General features: G+C 46.9%; 1 protein-coding gene and 1 non-coding gene across 2 annotated transcripts in view; one reads left to right on the plus strand and one right to left on the minus strand.

The window, feature by feature from the left end:
* LOC106531082 (zinc finger BED domain-containing protein 4) overlaps nucleotides 1–1,966 on the minus strand; it is a gene marked incomplete in the record, with an annotated part of 2,688 nt that extends 722 nt beyond the window's left edge. Inside the window, 1 exon segment of the mRNA XM_014026846.1 lies at nucleotides 118–1,966. Within this exon segment, the coding sequence (XP_013882300.1) occupies nucleotides 497–1,837 (1,341 nt within the window).
* A 10,708-nt stretch (nucleotides 1,967–12,674) lies between these two features.
* trnag-gcc (transfer RNA glycine (anticodon GCC)) lies at nucleotides 12,675–12,745 on the plus strand. The gene has a single exon. It is a non-coding gene; the product is annotated as a tRNA-Gly (tRNA).
* The last annotated feature ends 443 nt before the right edge of the window (nucleotides 12,746–13,188 follow it).

The raw sequence follows: 13,188 nt of genomic DNA on the forward strand, positions 1-13,188 counted from the left end.
TGCTGCTGCTGCTGCTGCTGCTGCTGCTGCTGCAGCTGCTGCTGCTGCTGCTGCTTCCACTCGGGGGGCCCCTCCCTGGTGGCTCCAAAGCCTTGGATGCTCCATCAGTGTTGGTTTCTCAAGTCTTCCTCCAGCTCCTTATCTAGTGCATCTTTCCCCTGTTTGGCAGAGTCTGCACTGGTGAAAAATCTGAAAAGATAAAATACATAGGGTTCAGTTTTAGACTCAACAAATTAATATTGAAACAAAAAAGTCAGATGTGCACTTATCTTTWAAATTTCAAGAATAAGTGCATCTAAAGGGGCAGATATACAATTTCTTTTAGTGTTTCTACACGTTTTTAATTCACTTTTACTTCATTTWTTAATTGACTTTGTTGTTATTATGAATGAAATTTAATTAAACAGTGTGTACAAAATAAAAAAATCTTACAAAAACATTAAAATGTTTCACTAAAATATTAATTTATTGACCAAAACCTGTTTTGAAGTATGTCTCACCTGTCCTTGTATCGTGGGTCCAGCAGTGTAGAAAGTGCAAACAGAGGATCCTCTTCCACGGTGCTGAAGCGCTTCTCCACAGCTGCTAGGAGCGTCTTTTTCTTGGTTTTAACTCCAGCGTCAGCCTCAGTTTCCATAGACAGGAGGCGTTTGATAACGGTGACACTTGGGATGACATCAGCAGTGGAGGCTGTGGCTGTGCTCACCTTCCTTGTAAACTCCTCGAACGGTTCAAGACAGGTCATTATTTTCTCAAACAAGCCCCACTGGTTTGCTGTGGGTACTGAGGGCAGCTCATGGTCAGCAGAATAAGCAGACAGTGCTCGTTTCTGTTCAGTCAGGCTCTGTACCATGTAATATGTACTATTCCACCTCGTTTTAACATCCTGCTGCAGGCGTTTCGGTTGCATGTTCATCTCCAGCTGGATATCTTGCAGTCGTGAGTATGCTAGAGGAGAATGTTTAAAGTGTCCGACAACCTGCCTCGCACATGCAACCGCGTCACTCACTGCACGCTGAGATAGAAGACCCTCGTTGACTACTAGCTGCATTGTATGGGCAACACAGCCGACACTACGCACCCCCATGTTGTCCATCTCCTTTCTCATGTTGCTGGCGTTGTCCCTCACAATCACGTGAATTTTGCTCAACGGAATTTGCCACTTGTCAAACATTTCCTTCAGGCTRGCTGCTATCGCTTCGCTGGTGTGTGACCCACGAAAGTTTGTTGCGTTCAACATTGCGCTGTATGGCACAAAACTCTCATCCAGCCAGTGTGCTGTTAAACTTAAAAGTGACACGRGGGAGACATCAGAGCTCCAGATGTCTGTCGTGAAACTCATGGCTTTAACATCTTTTATCTCCTCTAATATGCGTTTGCACACTTTACCATGCAGTTCAGGTAGAGCCGTTTCTGACAAATATTTTCTGCTCACCATCTCGTAGCGCGGCTCTAGCTGGTTAATTAGCAGCCGGAATCCTTTATCTCCAACAACTGAGAGCGGCTGTCCATCCATGACAATAAAGTTTAGTATCCGCTCTGTGATTTTTGTTGCCTGCACACTATTAGGTGGAAACTTTTCACCTCTTTCCTTCATCTCCTTCAAAGTCAGTTGCTTCATGCCGTCTCCTTTTTGTTGACTCCGTTCAACAAACTCCGCGTGCTCTTTCGGGTGAAATCGCTGGAGATGCTTGATTAAGTTGGTTGTGTTGTAGCTTGAAGCTTTACTTCCGCCCCTTGGAACAATCACTGCGCATGTATTGCACGTARCCGTCGGATGTGTTGGGTGAGGTAAAGTAAAAAAGCTCCAGATGGCTGATCCTTTCGTTCGCTCCATTTTGAAAACTGCACGTGCCACTGCACWGCGTGTCGCTGGCGCATGACGTCACGTCTCTCGCGGACCTTAGCATTGGTATGGATCGGGTTCATTGCCACCGATACCCGATCTAGAAGTTTTTTAAATATCGGAACCGATACCGATACTGTATCGGATCATTGCATCTCTACTCCCTACACCAGTTTCACATGGTTTTTGGTAATTTTGAGTGGTTGTAGATGGTTTTCAGCCTTCTTTGGCCCGTTCCACATGACTTTTGATGATCTTTAGTGGTTTTGAGTAGCTCTCAGCCCTCCTACACCAGTTTCTCATGGTTTTTGGTGGTTTTGAGTTGATTTTAGTGGTTTTCAGCCCCACCTAGACTAGTGTCACATGGTTTTTGGTGCTTTTTAGTGGTTTTTAGCCCTCCTATGCCTGTTTCACATGGTTTTTGGTGTTTAGTTTTGAGTGGTTTTAAGTAGTTTTCAGCTCTCCTACACCCCTTTCACATGTTTTTTTGTAGTTTTGAGTGGTTGTAGATGGTTTTCAGCCCCCTTTGGCCCATTTCACATGATTTTTGATGGTCTTTAGTGGTTTTGAGTAGTTTTCAGCCCTACCACACCAGTTTCATATGGTTTTTTTTGTTGGTTTTAAGTGGTTTCATGTGGTTTTCAGCCCTCCTAGGTCCGTTTCACATGGTCTTTGATGGTTTTGGCTGGTTTTAGGTGGATTTCAGTCCTCCTAGGCCCATCACACATGGTTTTTGATTAATTTGTGTTTTTAAGTTGATTTTGTGGTTTTCAGCCCTCCTAGACCCCTCTTACATGGTTTTTGACGATACTTGGTGGTTTTGAGTGGTTTCACTGGAAGGTGTGGTTGAAGCATCGTGGCGCAATCAACCATGCGTAYTGTAAGATCCTCTTCTCTGTTGGGGGTCAAAAGGAGGCTCTGCTGGCCTGATTCCGACTTTTGGAATGGTTGTTGTAGCCAGGTTTCTTGACACCCTCTCCTTGGAATCAGGCCTAGGAGCCCAAGAAAGAAGAGCAAGGGGTATCAGTGGTTGGATCTTGGCTGGGACATAGGGTGGGTAATGGGGACGAGGCGCAGCGGGTCTTGGCTGAGTGAAGTGGGTGTTGGTCTTGGGAGGTCCCATCTTGTTTGGACGGTATCTTTTGTCATACTCCTCGTCCTTAGGCTGATGCCAGGTTTTCACCACCCTGTCTACCGCGGCTCCATATGAGGTTCGGCCAGCACTGGTCTCTCTCCGCTGGTAAGAGGTGGAGGGGGCTGGCGGGGATCGATTTTTTAACGTTCTCTTCTGCAACTGGCGGGCCCAACCATGCCTCGATAGAAGAAGAGGGTYGGCTTTCTTCCACACGCTGAGGATGCGGGGTGTCTATAGTACCAGACAAAGGAGGGCGTGGAGCTGCCAGCTCGAGATCAAAATCAGATGGGCCAGGGGAGAGGGTCAGCAGGTCAGTAGGGGCCTGGTCGGACGGGAGGTCTGCATTGTCTGCAGCAGATGGTTCTGCCACCGGCTGAGACCGTGTAGGGGTGAGATCCGGCATGGATGGGCTGTACCTTGGGGTTGGTGGATCCAAAATGATAGTCTCCAGAGCTGGTACAGGGTCGTGAAGCAGCACATCCTTAGGCTCATTATCCAGCCAGGCAAAAGGTCAGGGTCATGGAGGGTATCTTGCAGTGATGACATGTCCTGAGGAGCAGGATCAGTCATAGAATCGGGATGCGCCTGGCAGGATGTGCTGGCGTGATGGATCAGTCACAGCCTGTTGCACGGTTCTCACTTCTTCAGCAGGTTGGCTGCCATGTAGATCCACTAACGCATAATTAGGATTATGAAGGCTGATATACTTGCGATTAGTGGAGAGAGATTTCCAGGTCTTCTGGATGAGGGGGGTGGTACATGCCTGGTGAACATTGACAGGTACAAAGGGTTCAGGGAGGTTCAGGTTCTGCAGAGCACAGTGGACCAGTTGTCCGTCCTTGTGCAGCATGAGGCTCTGGGAGAAGTCGGCTCGGGGGCAGCTTTGGATCCCATCCCTTAGTATGATGGCCGTAGCCACAGGATTCCAAAGTAGGAGGTGTAGCGTGGAGTGCACCATGCAACCCCGAAATATTCCCAAAGATATGGGAACTCCCTTAAGCTCTTCCCGCAGTCTGTACAATGTTGTATAGTTAATTCCAAAAGTTCGTCCCAATCATCCACACCAAAATTATAAGGGAACAAACGCCGAAGTTGCCATGCATGTTTTGCGAGGAATCTCCTAGGGTGCTCCACAAACAAGACATTTGCTCTCTAAGATGTGTGTACTTCTTACCTAATTTCCCTCTGGGATCAACAAAGTATTTTTGAATTTGAATTCTACAAATATTTTAAAGTTTTTGAATATCCAGGTTGGGTCAGGGTGCCAATGACTCTGCCTTATTGGAATCTTAATCTTCCCACATTGTTGGATGGGTTCAAGTATCCTCCTGGCTTCTGGGTTTCTGGTTTTACGTAGTGCCATTGCTCTCCCTCGGGGGGGGGGGGGGKGTTACCTTTGTAAGCCTTTGGCCTTACAAGTCAACTTTAAAAATGGTGGCCTCTTATTTCATAGAAGAATGATTCTTGATTTGCGGTGATTATTCTCATTGTCCCTGCCGTCGTTTTCAACAAATTTCTCCTGGAAGACATTCGATATCTTCTGTTGAACCAGTAAGGACCAATGTGATATTCCAAAATTAGAATTTCTTCAGGACAGGTTGGATCTATTTCCACCCTGATCTTCGGAGCTCCTTGCCCCCATTTTCTCTTTCCCATAATAATCTTCATTTGTAGCATTTCTGCAGCATTAAGGAAAGAGATAGCGATACTGTGTACTGAGATTTTTTGCCCTCAGCTTTAAATAGGATCAGTTTACTCTATCTTGGGGAAGGGGCTTATACTCATCCCTCCTTGGTGGCAGGGCTCTGAGACACAATTCCCTTAGAGCCAGGCGTGCCAGGACAGCAGCAAACAAGATGCCAATGACCGTCAGGCAGTACGGCCAAATCTTTTCCAACAACTCCACCATACCCTCTTCAACTGCTCCTGCTCCTTTGACGACAATTTCAATGGCTCCATTTGCCAGGGTTTTTACCTCTCTGAGGGCCATTGTGTGCAGGATTTCATACCATGCACAGGTGTGTTTGTCGGAGTCAGGGCCACATTTCTTCCAAAGTTCTTCTGGGTATTTGCATGTGAGGTTAGAATAGAGTAGGTTTGGACCTACCCACTCAAATCCTTCCTTTTCGAGGCCTAAGCACAGCCCTCTTCTGAAGGCGTGACTCTCAGCTGTCATGATCATAGTGTCGGGAACTGGGGATAATTTCACCAGCAATACTCTTCCGGGGCTTCATATGAGGCCCTATGATGGCATGAGCACAGTGATCGCGGGCCATGGCTCGATGCCATGTGTTCGTTGCGTTTGATATCAGTTTATGATACTTTGTTGGTCGCGTCTTGGTCCATAATGTTGCAGCTTCATGAGTATGATACTCGTTTGCATAAAAACTTTCACAGTAACTTTCCCAGCCTGGTAGTTAACTGCAGGATCTTCGTGCCAGACTTACTATGCAAACTTGCCCACTTCTGGTACAGGTCAATTTCCATGGCCTTGGGCTGACATACCTGTCTGGTCTGCAAATTATAGAGGACCATATGTCATGCTCTTTTGAGTACACCGTTGCTATATACTGCTTACCCAATAATATTTGGATTGGGACAGGCAGGGGATCACCCAATGTTCCATTTCTTCTCTTTGAAACCCCCACCATGTCCAGAGTTTGTTTCTACTGTGTCCTTCAATCCATCCGTGCAGCAATTCTTTGGTGCTGTTTTACTTCAAGATGCCTGTGCAGTCATACCTCCATGATGACACAAAGGAGATATCAACCTGCCACAGTTTACATCTAGGGGAGGCCCCATGTCCTTCCCATTCACAGTCATTGAGGCTGAGGAAAATTCTTCTAGCAACACATTTGTCTATTTTGCCAAAATCTCCTTTGGGTGCTGATTTTAACTCCTGGACAGTGGGCAATTTTTGGACATACATGTGTGACCGGTAGGGGCCCTTAAGCACTCCCCGGTTCCTAGTAGATCCTTCCAGGAAATCTCCTTCATTGTGGACGACATCCTCTTTGATCCATATCCATGGGAAGGTAAAGTTTAGCCATTCCTCATGCATAGCCCCGTGAGGACTGAAAATTGATCTTTAACAGAACAACACAGCCAATCCCAAGGAAAGAGAAAAATACATCATAAGTCGAATGAAGAGGAAACCATACGTCTCACTGGAGCACCATTAATTTATTCTGTCTCGCTCTTCACCCTGCGCAACCGCGAGGGGACGCGGGTTAGGGCTCTAAAGAGGAAGCCAGAGTGGCGGTGAGTTAGTGGGGCGGGAGCCTCGGCTATGTTGACCACCTCACCATGTCGTCCATAAACAGTGATCGTGGCTCCAATGGAACAAACCCCTTTAAGGGGGACAATCACCATTTGAACTGTGACCTGCACTTTGTAAGTGGAATCGGATGGGAATTGGAGTTCTCTGAGCCACGCTCCCGGGAAACTTTAGAACTCCTTGCCGATTCCACGCCTCAGAAGTGACAGTGTATGTTGCAACCTTTTGCTTGGGGCGAGCTCCTCGGACACCAAACATCAATGTTGGTGGTGTAGTAGTACAGGTCAGGCATTCTAACCCTCTCCTAACGAGGGATAGTTGGGAGGTCTATCAGCGGGATGAACTGATTCTGGATAACCTTTTTTATTAGGGAGGCCCATGTGGTGAGCTTCCAGGGCGCTTCCCAGCCGCCTTCTTGTGCAGTCGCTTTTACATCGTCTGGCCTGTCATCAGGTCTGAGAGCCAATGTTAAGGGTCCTCTATAAACCCTGAAAACCAAAGGGTACTCTTGCAGTCCCAGCAAGACTGCACGAATCCCGGCCGCTTGAAAAGGCCAAGATTTGTCGATGGTTTCGTCCAATAGGTCACAGCGGAGGTCCTCGGTTGTCTCCGTGTCTCCCTCCTCCTTCTAATCAGTGACAGGATCCAAGGGGTGTGCAGAGGGATCACAGGAGAGTTCAGGGTAGAGAAGAGGACCGAGTCCCATGGAGGATGCAACAGCGTCAGCRGTCTCATCCGGTGTTAAGTACCCGAGAGGGTAGAAGAGCCACTGCACCTGCCATCCATGAGCTTCAGCCGCTTGGACCAGGGTTCCATGGCAGCCTAGGGATGAGCATGAGGGACACCACTCCGGTTGGTGACCATCCCACGAACAACCACATCCCTCGGGCAATACTCCCTTGCATTCCCTTTGGACGACAAGGGTAATTCTGGGCAGAGTATCAACTCTGCATGTTCCATAGATGAAGACATTCAGCACCTTCACTACGCTTCTCCTGATTCCAATGAGGTCAATGTTTGACCGTGGAGGGGAAAGTGGTTTCTTGTGGCCGGGTCCAACCCAGGCGGTCTCAAAGTTTCCTGCCTACAGGCAAACCAAACATCCCACATTGCAGTGGTTCCATTCCACTGTTTCAGGATCCGGTGACAGATATCCAATTTTTGCATATTCCAGGGTTTTTAGGGCTCTGCCAACCCAAATACCCAATGTGGTTTTTCTCATGATTACCAACCCGTTAATCGTGGCCAGTCTAATGTAGGGCGGCGGAGAGTTACTGAGGTCCATGGCCATGTTCATTTCTGGTTCCTTAACCTAAGGCTGGCTTCAACTGCTCCACTCCTTGGATTCCTTTCTTCTTCAGCAGCATTGTGTTCTGGTCTAACACTTTAATCACAGTGTCAACCTCTTCATACTTTGGCTTTACTGCCCCTGTACTGGGTTGGTTTCTGGCTTTAAGCCACACCTTCTGTCCCACAGCGAATGGGCATGCCTCTAAGGGGGCTGGATCCGCCTCCTGACTCCTCCCTGTTTCCTCAGTAACAAAGGGGCGCTGATTTAGTTCATCAGAAGGGGACGGCCTTCCTGCTCGGTCCCGGTCGTTGAGGGCTTGGCCTATGTTGACCGACTTGAGGCTCCATTTTTTTCAGTTAGCATTTTTAGCTAGCCAGTTTTTGACCAAACCGATGGTACGTTCAGCAACGCCGTTGGCCTGTGGTGTGTATGGTGGTGAATACACCCTCATCATCCCATGTTGCTCACACCACCTGTTAACTTCCACATTTTTAAAATGYGTTCCATTGTCAGTTCGTAGCTCTCGAGGAATGCCCAAACAGGCACGTGTAGTCTAACATGGAGACAACACTATTCCCATTGGCTTTCCTGACAGGTCTTACCACCACAAAGCCAGACCTTGAGTCTTCAAGGACAATGAGATATTTCTCACCTTTGGTTCCTGTGACCCCCAAGGGTCCAGCATTGTACTTTTCCACATACTGTGCCACGTCTGAGTACTTGCTGATTCTGCTTCATAGGAATCCATACGTTCCGCTTTACCACTCCTCTACGTGTGGGTAGCAGCCCAGCATGTCCTAGAGCCTGATGCATGGTCATCACTACCTCCGCCACATACTCTTTTGGAACCTCCTTTCCTTTAGGAGTAACGCTCCATTTTCCTGCTCCAATCAAGACAATTTTCTGTTATTGTACAAACCTGTCAACTTCGTCGTTTTCTTCCCAGTAAGATCTTTCCTTCGTGTGCGCTTTTTGGTGCTCCACCTCTAGGTCGAGTTGTGTCCTTAACTCGGCTATTTTTTCCCCAAAGTTCTTTGTGGGCAACAGTTTTCCCTCTGGCTGACTCAAATCCATTCTCAATCCAGATGGACCTCTTCTTTCCAAGCTTGTGCGCAATAGTAACTGTCAGTTACTACTGATTAGTTATTACAGTTATTACTGTTTCTCCTCCTCTGACCAAATTGAGTTCTTCAATGTCCTCTTGTTTTGGTTGCGGCACACGGGTTTTTCCATTGGTTTTTCTTTTTCTGTGTCCGCGAGCTTGAAACCCTGCTCAGTCTTTTTTGGCGGGGTATCTTCGACGGGGGTCTTCTTTTCCTCCTCCCGTTTGGGCTCAGTTTTTATGGGTATCGTTGGCATGGCCTTAGTCTTTCATTTTTCAGATTTTCAGCTGTGACCACGACGATTTCTTTCAGGTCTGTGAGCACATTGAGGTTCTGAGCGACGTGCGCTGAGCCTCTTACTGCCACCTTTTCTGCCATGTCCCATGGCAGGTCTCCAGACCTCATACCACAGGTGCTGATTACGTCTCTCCTCAGTCCCTGATGTATTGAATGATACAATCCCCGTTCCAAATTTTTTCATCATTAGGCGGACATAATTTTCCATGTCATCGCCTTTCTTATATGCAGGTACTGGGACGTGGATGATTCCATAGTTGGCCAATCCTGCTCCACTAGTCATTTAGGGTCGGTCTGGATCCTTCTTGTGAGTTTCTCTTTACTCCTTTACCTCATTCGGGTATTCATGCCCCGCATTTTTTATCAGGGCTTTTCTAAATTTTCCATTGTAACTTTTGTAATTATGGTCGGTGAATATTGGCAGTCCATCACTTGAGATGGCCCATGGATCTCCCACAGTTTGATGCAGGACTATACCATTCTGCATTCGGATTTTCAGGGTTTCTTCAGAGAGGGGGCCTAACGGGCCTCGTCTCGGTGTCTCTGGTTCTATGTGATGCCATTTGCGGTCACATTTCCGATGTTTTTCGTGGCCTTCAATGATGGTGGTGTTTTCAAACTGTTCGGTCAAAGCCTTCACAGTGTTCTGGTTTCCGAGTTTTTTTGGCTCTGAGTCGGGAGTTTGACCCAAATAAGTCTTTGTCGTTTAAAGCCTGAGTCAGTTCCCCTATTTCTTTCTGAATGTGGGATCGATCATCATCACCTTCTTTCTCACTGAAAGTATCTTCTTCATTGTGTTTTTCTTCCACATACTCATCATCAGTTTCCACACCTGATTCTTCATAGTCAGTGGTATTGTCGTGATCTCCGACCACACTGTTTTCTTCTTCATATTCATTTCTGTCCTTGTACTTCAACATGTTTTTTCCATATTCTGAGATCAAGCAGTGGTTGCTCTAGACACTTATACTTCTTTTCAACTTTGGATGTTGGATCGGCCACCACGCAGCTGATGAACTTTTCCCTGGCGACCAGTCTTACCAGGGGGTCATACTCTGCCGATGGGCTTACTAGTTTCACCACGTCAGTTTTCCATCCTCTTACTGTTGTCAGCCACCATCTAACCCATTCTTCCTTTTGGGCCTTCTTTTTAGTCTCTGGTGGATGCAGCAGCACGGCTAGCATGGCTCCATCCACCAGGGTGGGCCCATAGAAGAATGTGTTCTTTGTCATGTGGTCTTCCAGTTCAGCCAAGGCTTGCACTGGGTCTGATTTTGTGGAATGTGACATGAAGAGCGCCATAGCGGTGGTTTGCCATTCCTTGGTTCCCCTACCATAGAGCATAACTATGCATGGCGGGGCTTGTCTGGTCCCTGGGTCGGGGACCATTTTTTATGAGGTCCCCGCTCTCTCCTCCTTCGGCACTGCTACAGCAGCCATTGTGCTTCTTTGTCTTGATTGGAGTTGTCGATCCTCAAAGCCTCCTGGATGCGTTACAGGACCGGGATGAGGTCTCGACGATTGCAGCTACTTACCCTGCGGTCGCTGTGTTCATACCAGCAGCCTCTGCTGAAGGGTCCTTTCCTTCTCCCACTCCTAGAGTGGGTGGTGTGAAGGATGTGTGCTGTTGGCTCTCTTTTAGCACACTGAGCAATCAATTCACAGTTTCTGTTCTTGTAGACAAGCTGGTCCACTCCTGTGGTCCAACCCTTCTCTCAGGGAGCGGTCCTAGTTTAGGCCACGCCCCACATTGGGCGCCATGTGTTCCTGTGTGGCTCCTTCCCCAGTTTACCCACCAGAACACTGATGTGTCTTGGAGAGGAGACAATGTCTCCCTCTTGGTTTGGAGTTGATGGACCGGACGTACAGCCACCTGGGGATGGCGTGTGTGGCCGTGTCCGGCCTGTCTCCTCCGGAAGACAGGGTCGGGAGCCTTTAGCTCAGTCTCTAGCTGCCTTCCTTCCTGTGGTCACTCCCTTCGTGAACCCCGGCCTCTGGATCAGCGTAGTAGCTCAGGACGCCTCCAGCTGCCGTTCACCACTGTTCCTGGCAGCCGCTCCCTCTTAGGATGTGTACTTCTTACTGTGACTGAGATGATGTTTAGTGACCTATACAGCAGGTCTGAAGGGAACTGTTAAAAGGAGTTATCCTATCTCCCCAGGCTAATAACCATTAAACATGAACCTGTTGTTGATTTATGAACTCTTATCATTACATCTTGGCTTCAAAGTAACCATACTCATTAATATGTTAATACCTTGTTGCTTTGAAGTAACAACACTCTGAGGTAATCAGAGAAAAACTTTAAAAACCAATGTCCAGTCATAGAATTGTCTTTATGATGCTGTAAGCAGTTTAATAGGAATTTGTAAGAAAAGCCACATGTGATTATACAGATCAACAATATTGAATAATAATTGATGGTGATAAAAATAAATAGCTGTCAGGCGCTGACCTAACTTTATGACTAGAATGTTTGGCATTTTCTGTTAATTTGGGACGGCAGGACAGGTTGGCGCAGTGTTTGCATTACCTACATGAAAAGCATCAGATTGTTGCCTAAAAGAGACTTCTCAGAGCTGGGCTGGTTTAATCTGGTCTTCGGTCCGTTGATCTCTGGAGAGAAGTGTGTCAGCCTGTCCCAGATGAGATGCCTCTTGGATCTGCTTGCTCCTCTTCTTGGGCTGTCCTCACCTTCTTGCTCCCTCTTCTCCAGTCTGGGCCAGAAGACGAGTTCACCGCTGAAACTGCCCTTCTTTTATACTGTTTTTGAGCCTGCTTGCCGTCCATCTTACCATTTTGTGGTAAGGTGGGGACTTTCCACCACGGGCTTTTCTATACTTCCCAGAATGAAGTAATCCTGCTGGTTCTGGTAATAGAACTGCAAGGGACATTTTGTGGTGAGTTAAAACCATTTTGTTTTTCACCACARGGCCTTTGGGACATTCCAGAAAAACCCCACTTCTGCTATTTCTGTTTTGCAGAAGCACAGTCTGCACTTTCCATCATCCAAAATAGCACAACACACCCTTCCTTCAATTTAAGACGTACAATATCACCATCTTACATTAAAAACACATTGATTATTATAGTACATTAGTTAAATCATACTTTGCAATTAAACATATAATTATTACTCGTTATTTATTTGCGCTCCTCCCGCAACTGGCAGTGTGGTCGGTCCGACCGGAGTACGCGCCGTCACATAAACGTAAACAGTTCGGCGTTCATTTTCACACACCTGAACCAGGTCCGGAGAAGTTATGTCCCCACCCCTTCATTTGCGCTCTCAGCCAAGCTGCTTCCCGCTTCCTGTTTTGACTCCAGCTGGTTACATCATCAAAAAAATTGCGCGTTTGGCTGGTAGACTACAGATCTCTACCATAGGACAAATTTATATCGTTTATACCATATATCGTTTATATCGCGCATTCCTAATTGACATGCACATAACTATGTCATAATGAGAGATCGGAGGCAGCTTGTTTGCCCCGTCTGATATTTTTCCATTCTCTTTCATTCGGCAATAGTGTCAACAATGGAAAACATGGTGATTGTGGCTGCCTAGCGCTACCTAGCGCTGTCTAGTGTTGCTCGCTTCAGTAATAGTCATTCAATAGTGCAAATCACTTCTGGTACAGGCATGTGGGAACTATCTATAGTTGATCCACATCACATCTGTTGCATTTCTGAGTAGTTGCACAGATTTTCACACTCCAATGTGAGCATTGGTGGTTCAGTGGTAGAATTCTCGCCTGCCACGCGGGAGGCCCGGGTTCGATTCCCGGCCAATGCAAAATGCTTTTGACAGTGGCATGTAGGGCTACTGTTATGTATCTTTATTTTATGGGATATGTGACAAAGAAATAAGCACCTTTTTGAATTAAAAGAAGATAAATTGTCTTGATATGCACCTACAATTCTGTCGTAACACAGATTACTGGGCAGCTTGCCTCAAGAAAAAAGTCATCATCCTCAGCCTTTTTCTCTGGGCTTTGAGGTTGCACAACCTTCTGCCTGGAGGAGGGGCATGAATTTGTCATAAGCTAAATGGGTGGGGGTGGGGTTAGCTGTAATGCTTCTCTGCTCTGGTTATGCTTCTGAACGTTTTCTGTTGACAGACAGTTTTGTTTCAAGATTAAATTCCATTTTACAAGTTTGCCCATAATGTTTATAATTTTACCAACACACCAAGTTAGAATTAGTTTGTACTATTTGCAGAATTAGTTCCTTTGAGGA

The sequence above is a fragment of the Austrofundulus limnaeus genome, unplaced genomic scaffold (genome assembly GCF_001266775.1).
Source record: "Austrofundulus limnaeus strain Quisiro unplaced genomic scaffold, Austrofundulus_limnaeus-1.0 Scaffold596, whole genome shotgun sequence".
NCBI classification, from domain to species: domain Eukaryota; kingdom Metazoa; phylum Chordata; class Actinopteri; order Cyprinodontiformes; family Rivulidae; genus Austrofundulus; species Austrofundulus limnaeus.